We start from the raw sequence: 23,250 nt of genomic DNA, 5'->3' as shown, positions 1-23,250 counted from the left end.
TTCTTAATAGAAAGAAGATTGGCAGCTACTGGGGTGCAACAGCATCCAGTGATTTTGGACCCCATTAGGTGCTAGTGACTGTGAATTAACAGGCCAATTCAATTAGTGAACATCTTAAATTTTAGTTGGTAATGGTTGATGCTGGGTAAGGCCTGGCAACTTTTCAATAAGGGCCCCCCAATTGTACTGCCAACTCTGCCTAACTGATTTATTCCATAAAATAGAATGGAATTCATTATCGCCCTACTATTTTCAGAGAACATTCATTCCAGGAAGCCATATATTTTCAACTTGCTAGGTCTTTAGTCACATAATGATTAAGTACTAGCACTGCTTCCACTGTATTAGAATCAGGATTCATATTGACAGGATCCCAGGCCATTTAATTAACAAGGACAATTATATTATTTATTATCCATATGTCTCCTCATGTTCCCTATTCCCTCATAGTGCTTGGGAAACATAAATTCTTCAGCTGCAATTTGTTGTTCTGCGCTATCCTTGTTGAAATACAAAGTATTTTGTGATAGCTTAGGTTTTAATGGGCAACTAGAACCCATTTATTTACCCCAAAATATGCTTTTGGTGAAAATGAAAACTGTGAGCCGGTATCATCACATTCTTACTTTTTCTCCTCCCCTAACATGAGTGTGGGGGATAGTACACACAACCTCCCTTCTCTTTTTTCACACACATGTACATCATATTGTAACCTAAAAATAATATGGGTTAAAAAACTGCTGCCTTTTTTTAGCTTTCCTGTGGGAGTCTACTTTTCTATTACATTTTACTGGAGACTTGTTTTACTCCTCCACAACCTCCTGGATTGGTTAAGTGGGAAAACTGATATGGGCCCCACACTTTTTTCCTGGTTGAACAACAGTATCATCAACATGCTGATCATAGTCAGTAATGCATCTATAGCGGGGCTGTCAAACTCCCGACCCGTGAGCTGGATGGCCACACCCATGCCTAGTTTAGTGAAGGGGGAAAAGGGCCTGATACATCACGTGACGTAGCCCTGATCTGTAGTCTTGGTTGATCAAGTGATGTGAACAAGTTTCTCTCTGAGTCAGGAAGCCGTGGAGAAGAATATATTTGGCTCAATGCTAGTACATTCTCTGGGTATTAAGTCCTTCTAATGCCAGGGATTTTCAATTATTAGTTCTGGAGGTTTTCCCCCCAGGCAGAACTAGTGAACAATTTGGCGTATGGAAGAGCAGGTGGCAGTTGATCAAAATGAAGATGGCATGCATGGCCAGGAGAGCCTTTGCACAACTTCATCATGTATGTTGATTATGTCAATTTCTGCATTGGAACTTCCTGCTCAGAATCACCTATGCCTTAGTCACCTACTGCTTGGATTAGTGCATTAAAGCATTCTGGGTGGTCTTTGAAGACCAAAGAGAAGCTACAACTGATTCAAAATCTAGGTCACATCAAGGTCATCCACAGAAAGCAATTGTGTTATTGGACACATTCTGGATTTCTCCCCTGCCTCCCTTCTTCTCACTCTTGCACCCTTGTGGCACTGATGGCAGATACTAGAGCAACAGCTAGCAGGGCAAAAGTTCCTCCATTTCAAGTTTTGTAGTGGGCTGCGGCTTCCGGAACACTAGCTTGCAATCTCTGCCCCTCTTCCACTCTAAGATGAATAATCAGGATTGCATTGTTGTTCTTTATTTTGATACACATTGTTTTATTATTCATTTGAATTTGTTCATTGTTTTATTATTCATTTGAATTTGTTGTAAGCCACTGTGAATTCTTGTGATTTGGACAGCTGTATAAATTGCAGAAATATAATGAAATAAATAAATGGTAATCGTATGATGAGCTCAACCACCAATACTTCACCAGTGGAAAGCCACAACTGCTAGTTAGAAATATAGCTGCTGCCACAGATGACTCCAAATCAGGCAATCCCATGAATTGAATAATGTTTTGAATGAGACCTTATTTTGTGGAAGTTGAGCTAAAAGGAGAGGGGAAGAATCACATTTAGATCCGTGAGGCTGTTTTTCAGACTAGCAAAATCCTTCTGTTGTGACGCATCTGAACTCTGAGCTAGGGTTCCAATTAAGTAAGCAAGATATGTTAAAGCCAAGTTTACAGTTCATGTGATTCAGAGACAAAAGAAAAGTGGTAAGAAGATAATATAACAAAATGAAATACAGAAAAATTAAATCTCAATTATTTTGTTTATGCTTTGTTCTTTGTCTTCTTTATAGTTTGCATCCATCTGAATATATTTTGCACCTTTTCTCTGATAGTTAAGCATTATCATCATCATCAACAACAATAACAATATTTTGATATTTTCTTAGGTTCTTTTTAGCAGGTTTTTGCTTTTTCTTCAAGTTCCTTTGTGCTTTTTGATTAATGTACTTTGTAATACCTGTAATTCATTAGGCAGCTGATTTCATGCTTATCATCATCATTATGAAGTAGACTAAGTTCCTTTCCAACAAATGATTACATGAGCTAGTGAGCAATGTGAATGACAACCTTCCCCCAAATGTTCTTCAACTGACCTCAAGCCTACAAGTTGTTTTACTATTCCCCCCCTCCCCCAAATAAATATCTATTCTTCAAATAGCAAGAACATGTGCTGGCCCTTTTTACTGCAGCAAAAGGTACAAAATTGGACTTGATTTGAAATATTGGTCTCTTTATTATGGCATTTGTCAGGCTGCCTGAACATACGAGATACACAATTCATGCATTCAAATAGTAAATGTACTGGCTCAAATTGAAGAATTGGCTTTGGAAATGGAGAATCATATGCTAGAACAGATTGGCAGATGATCATTCCTTTCCACAGCTTTTTCTTTCCTATTTCATGGCTAACCAATAACAGGTTTTTCCTCTCTTCAAAAGAAGATGGTGAATTAAAGACATCTGAGCAAATCCAACTCTTTAGTTTATAAAACTGAAGAAATACAGAGTAGATAACACAGTTTATTTTTCAGTTGGACAATTTATGTTAATATAGGGCAGTGACCTTCAAGCATTTTTTTCAGAATGATTGGTTTGCTCAGCATGGAAAAAAGATACTGTCCTTGTGCACTGTCCTCCTTGGCCTTTTTGGTGTTATCTGTAAGAAAGACCAGATTCCTGGCTTGTGCAGCCTATTTCTTTCTTGGCAGAGGGAATGTTTGGCTCACATTTTATTCTTGCATGAAGCAGAGCTTTTGCTCTGGAGTGGGAGGGTATGGTAGGAAAGGCTTCCCATAGCATGCATTCACCCCCCAACTTCCATAATTAAAATTCCAGTTATTGTTAAAAGATTGAAAATAGATTATTCAAACTTTGGTGTTAAAATGGAAAGACCAAACAGTATTCAGTCTCATTCAAGTTTTCTGATAGTGATTGCCACTATCATTCAACAGCTTTGTAATCAGGTTGGATGAGGCATTTCCTCTTTCCAAAGAAGAACAGGAGCATCAAATGATACCCATCTCTACCTACAATTCTGGAAAGGTCAACAGATCATCCATCAATTTTGGATGGCAAATAAGACAAAGAGGTTTTCCAAGAATGACTGGTCTTTTCTTTTCTCTTCTGTCCTTTCTTTTCACATTGGGATATCAGTCTTGCAGAAGGTTGATATTGCTCCTTTCATAAGTGCTGATTGGAAGACACGAAGAGGCTTGAATTGATTTGGCCTGACTGTTTTTCAGGAATTCCAGCAGCAATACTAATTTTAGGTATCTGGGAAATGACATCATACTGCTGCTGTCATCAGCCTATCTGCCACCACTCGCACCTTCTTTATCTTCCATATCATCAAGAGCTTGTGCAATCTACACTCTAATCAACCCACCAGTTTCTAGAAAAATATTCTGGCAAATTGGATTGTAAACCATAAGTAGGGCATGGGATTATTCCAGGTGCTTCAATTTTGCACTACCACAATCAGTTAGGACAATGATTGGTCACTGGTTTTCTATCAGGAGTGGTCAACAAGTAGAATGTGCAAGATGGTTGAGAATCCATCATTGCTGCCCTGAATCTCCTACATTATGTTGGGTGAAGTCAGCAACAATCTCATTGGTGAGGTGTGGTAAAAGGCTGTGACACAGTGCAATTTATGACACAGTGTTCTCCCAACTAAAGGAAACGGAGAGAAGCATGTTAAAGATGTCTGGATGAGTTCACAGGTAGACTTTGGATAAGGCAAACGATTCCTTTCTGCTATACCTTGATGATGAGATGCACTAATTTTTTAAAGAAGGTTGTTGCTTATGAAATGAAACATGACTTTCTCTTGTACTTCCTAGACTTTTAGAACAGATTTCAAAAAAGCCTTTTCATCAATAGGCAAATGCTAATTTGATACAATCATAAAACTCTAAGCCAGGGGTCTCCAACCTTGGCAACTTTAAGAACTCTGGGAGTTGAAACCCACAAGTCTTAAAGTTGCCAAGGTTGGAGACTCCTGCAGTCTAAGCTGTTTCCTATTTCTATGAGTGCAGTTTGCATGGCAGCACTTGAAACAATTATGATTGCCCATAGCAGAGATGGTCAGCCTAGTGCTAAAGTAAACTAGGATCATGAAGTGTCAGATTTAAACCTACTGTTAGCAATAGAAATTTACTGGATGATTTGGGGCAGCCAGTCTGCCTAACCTCCCCACTTCCACCACAATGTTGTTGCTGAGGGTGGGGGTAGCTTAATCTATACAGAGTGAGCTATGCACAGACCACTTTTAATTCCCAAAGGAGAAGCTTTTTTTAAAAAAAAAATCAAGAGTAAAATATGGGTTAGATTTTTATTATTAATTATTACTTTAATTTTTAGTGTGTTGGCTTTAAGATTAATATAGTTGTCTTCAGTCCATCAAAAGACTGACATAACTCTCTTATTGAAAAACTGGAAAATTGTTTCTTCAATTTTCAGCATTTTATTTTTCAATGTTAGTGGGGTTGTGGGATAAACAAATGATCTGTCAAGAATGGATTGTTCTATTCCTGATATGAATGTGCTAAAAGTACTTAAAGCCATTGCCATTTTTGGCCTAATTCATTTGGTAGCAATTGATCTATGTGGTGTCACATGTCACAATACTGCATTTAATAAAATACTGTGATTTATGCCATGACAAAGAAACAGTTTTGTAAATAGCCAAAATCATGGGGAAAAAGATCTTTTTGATCCATTTTGCTTAATAAAAATCATGTGAAGAAAATTAAAAGACTTATAACTCTGTTTAAAATAGATGAATCTATTTTTTAAAAAAATTAATGAAACACTTTTACTTTTCTTACTACAGATTAGATGTAATCACTGTAAACTGTGATAATATTTTATGTTTATATATACATAAAGGTACAAAGTTTAATGATTATTCCAACTTAATTTCTTGAATGTAATGGCCTGATTCAGATAATCATGTGTTGGAAACATTTACATAATGTTTCAGTGTATTGTGCTATGATAATATCAAATAATCATAATAAATGCACATAATAGTGATTAGCTTGCAAACACAATTCATTCCACTAGTCATGAGCTCTTTTATTCACTTCATTCTCTAGAGCTTATGAAATAAATAGTAATATTTAGGTAGCCAATATCAGGAAGGAGTTTTATGTTTTCCCAAATCATTTTTAATAAACCCCTTAGTTTTTTTCTCTAAGAAAAACAGCACCTACAGTTTTCATTAGCTGTAACATCTGGATCGTTATTAGAATTGGAATACATATTCTTTCCACTATGTGCTAAAAGATAAATAAAAGAATCAGCCTTTTTAAGGACAAAAAGACAACACAGTAACCAGCAATGACAAATGTGTTTCACACAAATCCACAGTTCCATAAATATTTCCTAGGCATTCATTAATATTGGATCTGGATGATGAATGGTAGTGTCTGTGACTTTATGGTTGCTAGAGGAAAGTCAGAATTTTCTATTCATGCATCAAAGTTGTAAAATTATGGAGCATGAAACAGATTGGGTTAACAAATCCAGTCCCCTAGCCAGGTAGAGTCACTGAAACTAAATCTTCCCAGTCAGAATTTCAACCAGGCAATTTTGCTGCAAATGCTATTAAGAATGTGTGTATAGTATAAATTGTTCTCCTTTTATTCTTTTATCAGAATAATTTGGAAAATAAAATATTTTGAAGATCAGTCGAAATGGCACTAAACAGTAATACTGAATTTTGGCTACGGAGATAGGAAGAAAATAGCTCACAGGATTTGAAAGAAATATCAATGAATTACCAGCAATTATTTTGCTTCGGTCTGCCATATTTATATTTTTATTGAACGCTGGTAGGTATATTTGCCCCTGTTTTTATGCCTTCAAGTAACATTAAGTGTTATAGATGAGAGTTAATGAAATTCCAGTGTATGAGTTTCAAACACCACTAAAGCCAAGCACTTCTGAAACAATATGTAGGCACTCGTACGTTCAAATTTCAGAGAATATTCTTCTCCCTGATCTTGTCAATGGAGAATAGAGTTAACACCACTAAACTTATTATAATTCATTCTTCTAGGATGCATTCAATAAACAGGCTGTTTAATAACATTGTTGCAGAGTACATTTTGAGGCAAATATAGCTCAGAGAAAATTGCTTCAATAACTTTGAAGAAAACTTCATTTTTTCTCCCGTCAGGAGTCTTGAGTACCATTTTCCAACATTGTCCCAACCTGAGTTGGGGGACTGATGCATCCTTGATTTCTAAGATACCTTTGAAGCTTAGTTATAGCAATTGCATACAGGGGGAATGAACCAATAACAATAAATAATAATTACTTTCTTCTTTGGAACCAAAAATTGCAGCTATGAGAAACTGGATGTTAGGCATTTGCTTGGAAAGAAGTCCATTTAACTTAATGACTATAACTTCAAAGTAGCCATGTGTAAAACAGAACAAACCACCAACAACATCTACCACTCAAGCTATAAATATTTTGGACCATTTCTAATCTTTAAGGTGACTTAACAAAGATTAGAACTCTACAAGAAAAATGAGATTCCAGATGTTCAAGATGACACAAGGAACAGAAGACATTACTGATGCCTGCTGCATAATTGAGAAAGCCAAGAATACAAAGAGAAGGTAGCATGTTCTTCATTGATTATAGAAAAGCCTTTTCATGGTGTTGATTATGTCAAACCATGCAAACTGCTTAGAAAAAAATGGAATCTCAGAAGATTTCATTGAAGAACCTATTGCTGATACTGTGCTGTTAAATATAGTAAGAGGTGGTAGAATAGAAAGGCTACTTCTAAAATCCAGTCTCATCTCTACAGTTTAAAAGACGTTCAGCTCCACATTGTTTCAGCTGTACACAGTCATTTGTTCAACCTTGTCTCTATATGCAGACACATTACAGTCTTGAATGAGGCCATCATTCTTGAATACAAACTTCAGTACTGTAACAGAAGGATCCCTACAGATATAATCATTGGTATATAGAGAGAACAGCAATAGAGAGAGCACACAGCCCTGAGTGGTGCTTGTGCTAATTGGCTGAGTATTTTTTCCTAGCTTTACCTGTTGCTTCCTAATAATTTACCTACAAGCGTGAAGAGACACAGCTAGCTGAATCAGTTTAGAGTGGAATTTCTGGAATGACGGTATTAAATACTAAGCTAAAGTCTACAAAAATGACCCATGCATAGGTCCCCAGGGATTCAAAATGTTGAAAGATGTAGTGCAGTGCCATATTGACAGCATCATCTGCCAACCTATTTGCTCAGTAGGCAAACTGCAAGGGTTTTCCATGATGATTTTTAGTGGCCCAGCAATGATCTCTCAAAGATCTTCGTAACTACAGATGTCAGTGCAACTGGCCTATAATCATTCAGCTCCCTGATTGGGGAGGGGGGGGGTTTCTTAGGATGATGATAGAGTGTTTGAAGTAAGAGGGGACATAATACATCTCCAGTGATTTATTAAAGATCCAGGTGAAGATGGGGACCAGTCATTCAGTGCAGGCTTTCAAGAAAGAAGGAATTACTCTTTCTGGGCCTATTATTTCTAATATTTTGACCTCACACATCCTTTTCTAAAATCATCAGAGGTGGGAAAAGTATTTAAAGTTTTGGTATTACAGAAAACTCTTGATAATATCATGGAGAGCCATGAAAACTAATAGATGGATCATCAAACAAGTTAATTCAGAACTCTCATTTGAGTCAACTGATCAGGTTCAAATTATGCTACTTTAGAATACATTATGGTGAAGACTCCAGTGTTGGAAAAGATAGAAGGAAGGGGATGAAGAGGATCACTTGTATGGATTACAATGGTGAGTGCACCATTGAAAAATCTAAAGGAGCAAGTTAAGGGCAGAACATCATGGAGAAAATCTACCCATGTGGGCACTAAGAGTAGATAACAGCCTGATGGTAAATGATCAATTGACAGTATTACTAGTTGGGAAGGGAATTGCAAAAGTAAGTAAGTAAGTAAGTAAGTAAGTAAGTAAGTAAGTAAGTAAGTAAGTAAGTAAGCAAGTGAGTAAGTAGCTAGCTAGCTAGCTAGCTGTAAAGTGTTCTGTAGGAACTAACTATATCAGGGGTGTCAAACTCACGGCCTGCAGCCCGGCTGCATCACGCACTAGCCATGCCCATGCCCGGTTTAGCGAAGTCACGATACGTCACATGATGATGCCATGACAACGTGAGTTTTACACTCCTGAACTATATATTCGACACTATATTTGAATGTGTTCATATTCATTGTTTTTTTAAAAAAAGTAAACTGGAATATATTGTAACTATGGATTACTTTACTGTGTTATCAGTGGCTACAATTAAGAAAAATGTTTTCTTTTAAAATGTATTGGAGGTCATCATATACTCTAATGAGCTTTTGAGTTCCTGTAAATATTCTGTTGCTTGGCCCAAGCTGGTAGAAGTGAATGCCATTTTTGAGAATTCTAATGAGCAGTGAGTTACAATTTACGCAGACTTTAACTTCAAGTTAATGATATGTTATTAATTCCCTCTATGTTGACAAGATGGAATCATTGTGACTGAATACACGTTTTCCTTCTTTCTGACACATTTGTATTGCTAATTGACCTGCCCACATTGATTAGCATTGGAAGACAGCATTATTATTTCTTCAGCCAGAACATCCCATCTGCCAAAAAATTTCCCTCTTCATTTCATCAGAGACTGATATAAAATTAAAGTCAAAAGTGACTTGGTTAATTTTAATGACCCTCAGTCAAATTTAATCGGAATAGCTTTATTCAAAAGCAGTCATCTGAGCATATTTAAAGTCTATCTCAGCTGAGCCATGAGCTTTTCAAATTACTACATTGTTACCAAGCCAGTTAGTTATGATTATTCTGTGCTCTAATTTATTATTAGCTGTTCTTCATTGTTAGGTCCAATATGGAAAAAGGCAACTTTATATCACCAGCCTACCTACAAAAGTTGTTTGATGTATGCACAGTCATCATATTGCAATTGCAAGCTAAAGTAATGATTTGCATGTCTGAAAACCAAACACCACAAACATTTTATGTTATATTTGACATAATAATAAAATAATAAAATCAATGACCAAGAAATATGTGTCACCTATCTAGTAAGGGAAGCAGAATAATGGTGGATTATTCCAAAGTTGCATAGATTGTCTCAGAGAGTGATAGATTTCCTTTATGATGGCTGGTGGTGATTATGGTGATTTCCTTTATCTACCCAGGGATTCCCTAACTCCATGCTGCCTTGCAAATCGTGCAATAAACAGGCAACCAATCTGATGACTTCCAGATATACTGAATTAGAAGTTGTATCATTTCCAGGCAGAATACTCATAGTCATGCTAATCATGAGAATTTCTGAGAGTCTAGTGGTATAAAAATGTTTTATTGTTTTTATTATTATTATATACTATCTTTTCTTTTATGTATACTGAGAGTATTTACACCAGGACAAATTCCTTGTGTGTCCAATCACACTTGGCCAATAAAGAATTCTATTCTATTCTATACATAAAATTGTGAAATCACAGCTCCCAGTTCTTTAGCTGGTGTTGGCCTTCATACTCATCAAGTTCTTCCCAAGAACATTGGAAGTCATAATCTAGTGGTGTAGTACATGCATAGATCCAAGCAGTGTGGCATTACAATTGACAGAAGGAATTTTTGTCAATGTGCAGATTTTCTAAGTGTTACCAAGGCTTTTTGTAGCATCCAGCGTGCCAGTAACTGCTGGGACCACCACTGCCAGTTTATTCCATTATCTTTCTATTTCAGTGTTTTTTATAATGATTATTATCTAGGTAAAATAAGAATTATAATCTTTTTTTATTTTATTCAGGAAGTCTGTTCAAAGATTAGGTCATGACCCAAAGATGATTTTTTAAGAGGCAACTGGATTTCCTTGTTTTTTTCTTTGAAAACGTTTTGCTTCTCATCCAAGAACCTTCTTCAGCTCTGACTTCTTCAGTCAGAGCTGAAAAAGCTTCTTGGATGAGAAGCAAAATGTCCTGAAAGAAAAAATTCTTGTTTTTTCCAGTTTCCTTGTTAAAAAGTACCTTTGGGACAATCATGACCTGGATGAATGAGAATCTCCACAGACTATTAGCTCATGAGAAGGCAACTAAAGTACAAATACACTTTACAACATCTTCTTTGGTAGATGCTATTAGTGGTATTATGGCATTAAAGTTGATAATTGGTATCTCAGTTTAGGAAAAAGTGTGGGTGTGTTTCAAAGCCGCATCTTTTGTTTAAAATTTTTACAGTGATTCATACCAAAATGGAAACAACAAAAGGGAATTTTAAGGTATACTCTCACAATTTCATCTGCAAATACAGACAATGGAAATTTCAGAAACCAAGTGTAGTGGGAAAAAAAAGAATAATATTGCTCATCAAATCCACAAGGCCAGTTTCATTTTTCCTTCAAAGAATAGCAGTGTAACAAAGGTTAACAGGCGGAAAGAAGTGTAAGACTGCAACTTTGAGAAACCTTGAAAATTGGTGATGTCACTGAGCAATGTTATTAATTAGATTTCAAAGACTGCTGAGCAATTATTTTTAATGCACTTGCCAATGTTTAAAAAAGTAAAGCCAACTTCTTTCTTTATGCATATGAACAATGATAGCGCTCAACTGGCCTGTGCCTACCACGGAAATGTAGTGGGGAAAAAATCACACTTTACTATCCTTTTTAAAAACTGGAAGAGAAGACAGCATAAATAATGCTAACTAAACAATCAGAAAGAACAGCTTTTGGACAACTGTATTTCTGTTCCAAGTGAATTAAACAGATTATAGAGCTGAACACTGATACTTACTATACAATATTTTTCTCCTGATGATAGTTTCCAAAACAATTTTTGTGATGTCTCCAAGACTTCATTTCTGAACTTGAATATTTGTGTCTTAAGGCTGTAATTCCTGTCTCAAATATGACACTGATTTCTAAATACTTTTCCAGTATAAATATTTTTAAAAATAGAAGACTTCCTCCTTTATTTGACACCTAGCAAACTTGATACAAATATTTTTTTTTATTATCTTCTCTCTATTCTGCATCAATATCATCATGAAAGTTCTTAGGAACAACTCATTGTTACTAGTCTGTTGGCAGTCATCTGCACTGCATTCCACTCCAAAAGAAAAAGAACAGGAAAAAGTAGAGATAAATCCCAACTGCTATTTTTGAATTTCTACCACTGAGTTAATCAGGAATGAAAAGATGACTTTGAATGGAAGGGAAGGGGTTAGTTGGAAAGATGGGAGGCAGAACTGCTGTAAGAAAGATTGGTGGAGTAATGGGGCAAGGAAAACAGGATAAAATCCAACAGAACTTGCCTGCCAATGGGAAGGATTTTGTTGCTAGAGAAGATTCCCCCTTTGATCTCCAAATTATGTTCCACTATTACTATTCACTGAACCATAACATGCACATTGTCAATATATAACAGTTCCATTCCAAAACAGAGACAATCCTAATCAACATCTCCTGCAGCACAGACTTAAAATCCACAATGCCTTAAAGAGACCTGTTGTTTTTGCCTTTTTCTTTTTTGGTCTTGTAGCCAGAGAGAGATGCTACCCAGCTCCTGATGGACATAGAAACTTTAAATCCTTAAAACAACAACAACAGAGAGACAAAGACAGAACTAGGGAAGGGAAGGGAAGGGAAAAAGAAGCTGTGAGCTGCAAAAAGATACAGCTTCTGGTTAAAGTTTGAACTTGCCAGGGAACTGGAGAATACCCAGTAAATAAAGATAGAAATGACATCTGTTTCAGGGATATGTTAGTTCTAAGAAATAGATAATAAGTTTAGACAGAAATCTGTGCTAATAATTTCTTTTACTGTGCTGTGCTAACATTTCCTGTTGTTTTTATTTCTCCAAACAAGTTTAGTAATTGGATTTATTTCAGGCTTTTATGTAGGGCCACAGGATGTGCATGAAAAAATAAATTATCTTTATAATCTTTTCTGATATTTAATTAATTTAAAATTTTCATCCCGTATCTTTATATAGATCCTGTGAGAATGCTCATTTATTGGAAGAGCAGTGATATCGTATGATCTCCTAGGAGTATTAAATCTTCTCTAATAAAATTTTCTTTTTAAATCATGTTTTCCCTCATAATTTGAATAGAACTTTAATTTACTGTATCTACTTCACTGCTGAATGTTAACATTTTGAATATTTAACATTTAAAATGATTTTACAGTCTCCCCCAAAAAAAAAAATATAAAGTTATTTCTGGCTGTGTAGTCTACCTCTTGAAGGATAGGGCAGACATGCTGAAATCTAGAGTCATATAACTCTTAAGTTACATAATGTAACATGTGGATTGCAATATAGAGCATAGTTCAACAACTTAATTTTTAAACTGTCAGAAATTTTACAAAGGTTATGAGAGGCAACTGGACTTTCTTGGTTTTTTTCTTTGAAAATGTTTAGCTTCTCATCCAAGAAGTTTCTTCAGTTCTAACTGAATGATGGGGAAAGATTGAGAATCTCCCTAGACAAAGGTGATGAGAATTTTAAAAAGTAGGTTTGGTAGATGCCAAATGGAGTACCCACTCACCCTGAAGATAGATGATGGAAATAAAAATTACCTAGCCTATATCTCAAGGGTGGAGTCAGATGATAAAGAAACAGAGAGATTTGGGAGAGAAATATTTGACAATCCTTCTGTCCCTATCCCATCAGTTCAGAAGGTATAGTCATATGATATGCTATAGTCCTATGATAGTAATATGCAGTGTGAAGTGGTATATAAGTCTAAGTGCTATTGCTATAGTCCTGTGAAAGTTTTCAGTGCAGTCTTTAACATAAAGGATGGAAGGCTGAGTCAACCTTGAGCCTGATGAGATTCGAACTGCTGGCATTTGGCAGAATTGGCCTGCAATACTTCATTCTAACTACTGCAACACCACAGCTCTTATATGATAGATGTTGCATTACATGAAAGTATATTTCTTGTTTTGATTTATGAAATCATATGGCTTGGATCCATGTCACCTAGGGGACTGACTATCTTTGCCAAATACAGTCAGCCTGCTATATGGTATTAGGCTGGGAATCATTGCTTTGAGTCCCTTTACCAGGAGATTTTAGAGGGACATGAGCTCAGCAACAAGGCTTTCCTGTCATAGCTCCATTATTCTGAAATAGTCTAACTCCTGAAGTCCAGATGTCTTCTATACTTTTAGTGTTTGGGAATGTGATAAAAATGTGGCTATTCTATTTGACTTCGGGGGTTTGGAGATTCCATTAAATGTTGCACTATTTATTTAATTTAATCACCTCAAGTATTATTTATTAGCAACAGCAATAGCATTTAGGCTTATATACCCCTTTACAGCCTTCTCTAAGTGGTTTACAGAGTCAGCCTACTTCCCCCAACAATTTGGCTCCTCATTTCACCCACCTCGGAAAGATGGAAGGCTGAGTCAACCTTGAGCCAATGAGACTAGAATTACCAAATTGCAGTCAGTAAGCTGTCAGCAGAAGTAGCCTGCAGTACTGCAATCTAATCACTGTGCCACCACAGCTCATAATAGGGTACTGCAGTTCATTTTATGTTTAACTTATAATGTTAAGACTTTAGCTCTACATAACTTTTTGAACTTTTGTTCGGATTTCATTGCCTATTTCTAGACAAACTGAAAATGTTGCAATTTAACTCACTCTACCCTATCCTTCCCTTTGAGAACTATTGATATAAATATACTCCAATACCATAAGCATAGATAGTACTGCTACCTAACATCAAAATTGCATAAAACTGACTGAGGGCGTGAATTTTAAAATATTTTTGAAAACAATAAAATAAATCCCTATAGAAAACAATGGCAAGACAATTATATCATATTTACCTAAAAATATATTTGATTTGGAATCTGATATTAGAAAAACTCCACCTCCAAACAGAAAGAACAGAGAAAAATAATTTCAATTTCTTTAAACAAATCCTCTTAATCATTAATTCAACAGATTATAGGACAAGGGCAGTGTCCTGTGCAAAGCTTTGGCTAAAAACAGGCCAAAACAGGTGCTTTACAATTCTGTTAGCTTTAATTGGGTTACCATAAATTACTCAGAGTAGCTGAGAAGAGATAATGTATTTCAAAGAATCATAAATGAGGCAGAGATCTGTTTAGGGCACAACAGAATTCTTACTTAGATAACAATGAATATGGACTGGAAAGGTGTGAGGGCAGTGAAAAGTGATCTGAGAAGCAAAGTTTGAGAAACAAGCTAGAGAAAGCCACAGAAGCCATGTCACTATCAAACCACAGGTCCATTCACAGGACAAAGAACTGGACCAACTTGGAAAGTGAGAACACATGAACAGAAATCAGGAAGAGACCTTTGCAACAATGGGAGAGTATCTGGAGGATGTTTTTATATAGTCAATGTTTCTCAGATTGCTTAGTTAGGAAATTTTATGCCATCTTCCCTACAGAAGTTGTTCAGATCTCCATTGGCAAGACTTTCTTGAGGCAGGATTTAACTCTTCACTGTCGGAATCAGCAGCCATTGGTTCTGGGTTTGAACTAACTCCCAGCAGACTGACAACTGTTCATTCCCACACCAATGCTGAGAATCCACTAGTTTCCCCCCTTTGACGATAGAATGAGAGGAATCCGTAACAGGGAGCAGATAATTTTTTAAATAATATTCATTTTTAATTGACACATTTTTATATATGTGTGTGCTTTTTATATCATTTTTTAAAATCCAGGTCTTTGGCCAATTTTTTTTTGTAAGCACAGATAGTTTTGCTTTGCTGCTTCCCTGCCATGTACAAGCCCAGCAAAAAGAGTTGTGTTGTTTTCCCTGATGTTTTGTTTTTTTGTTTTGCACATAGGGATGGCTGCTGGCTGTAAACAAAATAATAAAAGAAAAGTGGGGGTGGGAGACACCGCTGGTGCTTCCTAAGTACACACCTATTGCAAAACTATGGAAAAGGGTTTTTTAACCAACCAAACCAAAATGCATCATCTTTACAAAACCATTGCAGTTATTAGCAAGCCTTCTATGTGAAATAAAGTAGAATGTAGAGACATATTTGCATTATCTGCAAAATAAAGCACAACACAACACAACACAACACAGAACAATAATCATATAAGCAACAAGAGAGCCAGTCTGTTGTTAGCCTGGTTAAGGCACAAAGCTAGTTTTATATGAGTTTTATTCCTGTCTGAGGCACAAAGCTAGCTGGGTGATCTTGGGTCAGTCAATCCCTCTCAGCCCTAGAAAGAAGAAGCCAATACAAAATCTTGCCAAGAAAACTGCCTGAGATATGTTCAGGCAGTTGCCAGAAGTCAAGACTGACCCGAGGCACACATTCATACATGCATGTATACATGCATATATACTCATATGAATTTTAACTTTCCTGCAGCATTAAAAAGAAATCCAACCACTTGCAAGAAAAGCTGGCAATCATGCAATTACAAGCAGCTTTCTTTGGTCTGGTTGTGCTTTTTCCTCTAAGTGACCTACCAACACATCATCCTACCCAATCTAAGCCAATAGCAGCAGTGATGTGACAAGTGCTGCTGTTTGCGATGGAAAAAGAGCTGCCTCTTGCAAGCTATAAAACTACAGCCCAACTACAACAGTCTTCAGAGTAGCCAGAAGATTCAAAACACACAATTTTTTTACTCACCCTGTGGGGTTCTTTTTGCACCCTGAAATAAAACTTTCAAAAGATGTGTTTTGATTCATACTTAGAGCATTTAAAGAATATTTCCAATTCAAAGTGTTTTCTTACATCACCTTATCACAAAACCTTCTTTTTTGTGCCATAGCTTTTATTCTAGAAACCTGGCAGTGTATTATTTCCAGTAATAAAAACATGTAAAAACATGAAACAAATCCTGTATGATAATTAAACATGACAGTTTTCCAGATCCTTAAACAACCCCTCTAAATGGCTTTATAACAACAAGAGGCTTCTCTTTTCTTTTTGTCTGAGAATAATTTGGAACAAAACACAAAGCATTGGAAAAAAGATTAAAATCTATTTCACAGTCTTTTCCATGTTTACATGGTAAATCTGGAACAGAAAGGTATTCATGATATAAAATACCATTAGTTACATAAGTCCCAGGGCAAAAGTAGAACTTTCATTTTCAAATTCCAAACATCAAAGGGAGACTAAATCAATGTATGTCTTCATAACTCCTAAAGCAGAAACATCTCAAAGAATTTAATATTGTCTTCCTGAGATATATATATTCTTAACATCAGAATCCTACAGAAAATACTTCTGGGTACAGTTGACTAAGTTCTATAGGGACCTAAATTCTACAAAGCAATATTTGAACTAGTGATAAATAACTGTGCCTGGCTGAACTCATCTTGTTTTATTTCTCTGCTTCCTTAAAGAACTATCAAAAATGTTGTGATATTTCTTGGAATTTGCCAAGAAGAGTCAAAGGGAGGAAGTATCTCTAAACCTTCCATGCTACATTCTTCTTCTAAAACAAATTTATACAATAATGCTAGGGATTCAGAATAGAGGCAGGGTGACAATAATAGACTCTTGCTGTCTGTGAGGTCTAAATGCACTTTCCACTGTAATTATGTGATCCAGATTAAGTGAACCAGGAGGCCATAGAAGCTATAATTCAAAAATATCAGAGTTCAAAACTGAAATTAATTGAGTGCAGATCACAGTAACTAGGAAAGGGACAAATCTATTATGAAATACACTTGGATTTTATGAGAGTTGAAGTTGATGTGAACCCTGGAGAGTGATTCAATCATCATCATTGTAGCATTAAATATCACATTAAAATGATCTTTTGACATAAAAATAATGTGGCTTTTTTATTGGATAAAAATTGTTTAAAAAGTCATGTTTAAGAGGCTCTTAAAATGCTGTTACTTATTCACAATATAGACAAGTAAAGAATTATATTGACACAATTCTCTGATAGATATTAAAAGAAAACCCATAAACCTCCTGGCAAACTTTCATATTTTTCAGTGCTAAAACAAACCAAGTGCCACAAAGATTCTTTATATTAGTAGACAAAGAGGAATTGAACATTAACACCAGCAAATTGTTTTTTCCATGTGTATAACAAGAAATAACTTTCTACATAATATTGCAAATATTGCAAATAACAGTGAACAATAACAATCAAAGCTAAAACAATTTTCCATGGACATCTGTTTCCGTAAATTATTATTAACAATACATCTGCTGACAAAAAAAGGAGTCCTATATATTTTTACTACTTACATTGAAATCACTCCCATATCTCTAGGTTTAAATGGCTATTTATTCATAAAGAAGCCAAATTGCATTTGCAATGGGAATAAAAAATACGATAATTCTTTAAGAAGAATGTATACCTTACCAAATATGTTACTACAAACAAACAGACAAATAAATAAGATTAGAATAAGAATATGAACTAAGTAAAATTATAGAAGAAATTCTGAACCACAGTGAACGTTTGGCTTGCCTTCACTGATTAATAAAAAGTGATGATCAGATTTCCTCTCCTCTGCATGATCTCTTAACATCCCTTTGCCCCTAAAGCAAAGGCAGGAAGTGAGCATACAGCTCCTTGAACTGATTGTATTAATCTACTTCCACTAATCAAATATCCTCTCTCCCTCTCAGATCTTCACTGCTGGTAGCCATTTGCTACTAAAAATGGTGGCACACAAAACATGCATTAACCATTGCCTAGGAAGATCTGGGAAAGTTCAACGAAGACAAATATTACTGGCTCCCTACAAGAAAAGAAGGCCATTTTCTATCCTCCCTACATTCTGCAACAGCGAAAGAGAAAGATACACACAGAGATAAGTTATTACTTACGGAATGCAGTATAAAGTTCCTGCAGGGTTAGGTAACCATCATGGTTGTAATCATCGAAACGAAGAAGATCTTCCGGAGTACAATTCAAGAAATCGTCTTCCAGATCTTCCTTTTTTTTCAACTATCAATAAAAAAGATAGCAATATAATTATTCACATGTGGCTCTCATTTTAATTATATGATTGACAGGGGGTCATGTTCCTTAAAATTATTTAAATATTTATTGCTATTTTAAATATTTTAATCCATGCAGAGCATTTATGGAATTGGGAAGGAAGGAAGGAAGGAAGGAAGGAAGGAAGGAAGGAAGGAAGGAAGAAAGAAAGAAAGAAAGAAAGAAAGAAAGAAAGAAAGAAAGAAAGAAAGAAAGAGGAAGGAAGGAAGGAAGGAAGGAAGGAAGGAAGGAAGGAAGGAAGGAAGGAAGGAAGGAAGGAAAGAAGGAAAAGGGAAGGAAAACTCTGAATGGGAAATGCATGAAAAATTAAAAATATTAAAAATATTCAAAATAGGTCATTGAGAGATGAGCTAAGAAGTTCCATAAGCTTGTTGGTCATGCAATTCTTTAGCATCTCATGATTTATTGAGCAGAAGAGAAAGATGGAAAATAGAGGGATAGTTACTTTGAGTTCTTTTTTTGTTTTTTTCCTACTTATCTGCTGATCTTAGGTAACTTCCTTATGTCTTTCTTCCCAGTAGTTAGCTAAGTGTATATAGCTTTCCCTATCCCCTATAATGTATTTTTGCAAATATTTCCACTGTCTGTTGTGGTTATAAAATCTACTTTGCTAATCCTTGCTTAAGTTAAGATTCCTGCTCTCAGGAACTCTCATACGTATTCATTTAACGTGTTGTATACATAGAGAGGAAAGTTCTATGACATATATATACTTGTAAGGCCTTACTAGACACATAGCACATCCCAGCACTTATATTGACAGATTATGAATATGACACATCCAACTCCTCCTCCTCTCTCTCTCTCTCCCCCCTTCTCTCTCTCCATCTCTCATAAATAATTTGTGATTCAAATTAGATTGTATGATATTCATTAGCCTGGTGTTTCCTAGATAATTTGGAGCAACAAACTCAGGAATCCATAGGGCACAAATCTGAAGAATGGCAAATTGGAGAAGACTACTCTACAATGATGAGAAAGAAAAGACCTGGAGTTAGCCGTCAAAATATAAGGAAGTTGAATTCTCAACAGCAGAAATCAGAAGCTCCAGGGACTATATCTGGCTCATAATTCACTAGTGTGACTTTACTTTCCTCAGTTCTAATTAATGGCTTATATGGGGGGGGGGGAGGTAAAATTGTGTAGCTTAGTAGTCAAGACACTGATTGTCTCACTCTCCATCACAAGGGAATCTGAATGAAAGAACAGCCTAGCAATATATAAACATCTCTCCAAATGCACCCACTAACACACTCTAACTATAATGATGGGCATTTTGCCAATAAAATAATGAAGATCTATTTTTCTATTAGTATAGTTATACTATATAATAGTTGGGCATAATGTAAGAATACATTTACACTTTGCTTTATAATTCAATCACACAGTACAAGGTCATTTTGTGGTATTCTAAGCCAGACAAATATTATCACATATATGTTCAACCAATTAGTGTTCAGTCAAGAGTTAAAAGGCATATTGGCTGTTAGTTTGCCCTGCTTTGATCTATCACAACGATTCAGCCAAGGAGCTGATTTTGCTAAACAACCCATTAAAAACATCTCAATGTATGCCATGCTACTATAATAATTAAGATGGGCAGCTTGTCTTTCCAAAGCTAGTTTGATAGGATTGAAATGAGTACTTTCAGCCCATAAAGCAGCTGATATTGGCTGCTATTTATCTGTCTATTAGAGTCAATTATCATTTTACTATGGAGTATCCATATTCTTTATTCTTTGAGCTGCTGTTTTATTATGATATTGCAGTACTCATTGTGACAAATAATATTCATCATGATCATGGGATGCAGAATTAACTTTGATGAGAATATTTTCATGAGATAGTCTGCAAGTGTTGACTTACAGATTTAAAACATTTATATGACTGCTAAGTGGTTTAAAAGACCAGCCTGAAAGTTCAAGAAAAGAAATGTCTTGTTTTCAAAGATCTCAGCATTATTGTAAACATGCTGGCCTTTTTAACTGTTAAAAATAAAATAAGACTTCTCAAAGTTTGTAGCAATAATGTTCAGTCTGACAAATCATCCTCTGGATGTATGATTAAAGTTTGGAAGTATATTCACTGGATTGGGAAATTAAACAGGAAAGTTAAACAGAACAGACCTAATCAGAGTCTAATTCCTAATGATGATCTGCCATCCCTTCCAAAGATAGCAGACAGAAATATATTGCTTCTGAGAGGAATCATAATAGTTGGCTGCTATTTCTTGCAAAAATATAATGGCAATCATGAAAGTTCATTTTTACTGTCTTCCAACAGTTTTCTTTCGATCTCCCAATACTGAAGCTAGGAATACACAGAATTTTCTGGTGTCTTTCATTCTCAATTCAAAGATTTAACATAAAACTGCCAACATTTGTGTAAAAGTTGCAAAGCAACTATGGTCATCTTTATAATAAAACTTATTCTCAGTTAGAGATTTTTGACTTTAGCATGGTAGTTTTGTATGTAAGTATGATGTTTAGATAGGAGTGAAATCAACATACAACATAAATAACATGTACCCCAAACCACAAAACAAACTATACTATTATAAATAATATTAGTAATGTATTTTTAATATACCATCAAAAAACACCTGCCTATCCCAGCTTCTTGGGAAAAATTCAATAGGTAGATAAAATGCCAAATCCAGTCTAATCATCTGGCTGACTGACATAATAATAAATCCAGGTACAGACATCCTGCACAGCAGAACATGGAATTCCCATCCCCAACCCTTCAATAGCAACTTTGCTCTGGAACAAATGATCAGATTAGAGGTAGAACCAGGACTTCTGCAGCAGCTGGAAAGAGTCCCATCCATTGTCCAATTACCTTCCGCCAAGGGTGAATTTTGGAAAAATATCTCAGTTTTAATCATTTTAAGTGTAGTTTTTAATTAGAAACTAACACAAATAGACCAGTAAAAAAAAAGAAAAACAAGAGAAATAAAGAGAAAGCAAAAAGTGCAAGAATAGAAAAGGAAGCAAAAAAAAAAAAAAAAAGAGAGAGAGACCCTAATTGCTTCTGATATTCTGTAGAGCACTTAAAAGTACTCAATGTTAACCATTTTGAACTCTATCTTTCCCTACCAAATTTGGCCCCAATCAGTTCTGTTTTCAGAGACTTTTTCCTGCTGATGCACAGATGAATAAACAGACAAACCAAATCCTAATTCTCTTTACAGAGTATTTTTTCAACATTTTGTAAAGAATAAAACAATAACACATTAGAGAAAACTAACTAAAGGTAAAAGCGCTAACTGCCCTAACCAGGGTTTAATGAGCAAGATGGCGGCACATGTATGTGCGGTGGCTTGACACTCCAGAAACCAGTATCTTTTAATTAATTTACTGTGTATATACATACACAATTAATTTATTGTGTATATACGTACAATGACAATAAAGAATTATTATTTATTATTATACCAAAAGTATTACATTTTAAATCATTCTAAAATATATTAAAATATTGTTAAAATGACATTAACTTGGTATTATGAGGGGTGATGAACCTATTGCCTCACATGACAGGCAAAGTCATTAATGTAAATGCCGGACAATCTTTTCCAGGAGCTCATTCCATAATTAGAAGGTCAGATCTGACGAGAACTTTGTCAAAGTCAACCTCTGGCTGTTACAGAGAGTCTTTAGAGCTTCTGGTGATCATGTTGGGTCATATCATGGCTTTTGAAAATGGCTCCAAAGAAAGCTTTGAACCATGTCCAAGTCTGGCTTGCTTGTATAAATATTTGCTTGTGTGATTTATCCCCACTTTTGTCCTTAATAAACTTAGCATTTCTCTGGTATTCATTCTAGTAACCTGACTTTCTTCAGGTTACCACGTGAACCTGAAAAAAAAGATGCCATTGCTTTAAGGAAGCTTGTGACTCTTAAGGCAGTGGAATATTTTACATGGGCTCATATATACAAGGCTCTTGTAACGAATAAATGAGAGACACAAGCAAGAGTAATAATAATATTACTACTTAGGGAGCTGTGGTGGCTCACACTGGGCCTGCACACCACAGAGGTCAGTGGCTCAATTCCTATGAGCGAATATACCAAGTAGGGACAAGGAGCCTCCCTCGATTGCCTACTGGCATTCAGGTGTCCCACGGGTAAAGATAACACCACTTGAAAAATTCCTTTCATAGAGGTAGTCAGCCACCTCAGTGATCCCTGGCTAACACATCCCATACGCTAAAAAAAAAAAAAAAAAAAAACACCAAGCAAAGACAGACTTGTTTGAGTTCTAAAACTCCTTTTCCAGAATTTGTTTAGTCCTGGTAAATGTGCCAATACACAGTAGATAACCAAGTGACATATTATTAATTAGTTATGATTTACTGATCTTTTTAATAGTACACATTTGTTTCCAATTGATCTGCTGCTTGAATATTTATAAACATAACAAATATTACCATAATGCTCCTAAAACTCCCTCATTCTAATGGAAATGAACACTGTAGTGCAACTTCTAGAATGTTTACTGCTCAGAAAGAACAAGTATGTTCACATTTCCTCAAGTACATAGATATAATTTAGTTTAATTTCGTACAACGAAATCAAACACCATCTTCAGTGCACATCATGACCGTGACTATGGAAATAAACACAAACAGAGGAAGAAGGCGGAGCCTCCTCGCCGACGGACGGTAGATCGCAACTCTCTGCGGCTATCCTTCGTGCTCTTTTGTCAGAGAGCCCCAATCATTCTGATTAGGGGATGAAACTGCCTTGGAGGGGCAGCAGAGTAAGAGGAAG

General features: G+C 35.7%; 1 protein-coding gene across 3 annotated transcripts in view; it reads right to left on the bottom strand.

The window, feature by feature from the left end:
• FSTL4 (follistatin like 4) overlaps positions 1-23,250 on the bottom strand; it is a 491,438-nt gene that overhangs the window by 179,152 nt on the left and 289,036 nt on the right. For all 3 annotated transcript variants that reach the window (XM_087955317.1, XM_087955319.1, XM_087955318.1), the window contains exon 6: positions 18,301-18,421. In XM_087955317.1, coding sequence (XP_087811443.1) covers positions 18,301-18,421 — 121 coding nt within the window. The remainder of the gene's footprint in view (positions 1-18,300; positions 18,422-23,250) is intronic.

This window comes from Notechis scutatus, chromosome 2 (genome assembly GCF_049901735.1).
Source record: "Notechis scutatus isolate UNSWTSFEM ecotype Mainland chromosome 2, rNotScu1.2, whole genome shotgun sequence".
NCBI classification, from domain to species: Eukaryota; Metazoa; Chordata; class Lepidosauria; order Squamata; family Elapidae; genus Notechis; species Notechis scutatus.
Note: the sequence above shows the minus strand (reverse complement) of the source record. Positions and strands in the feature narration are given on the sequence as shown.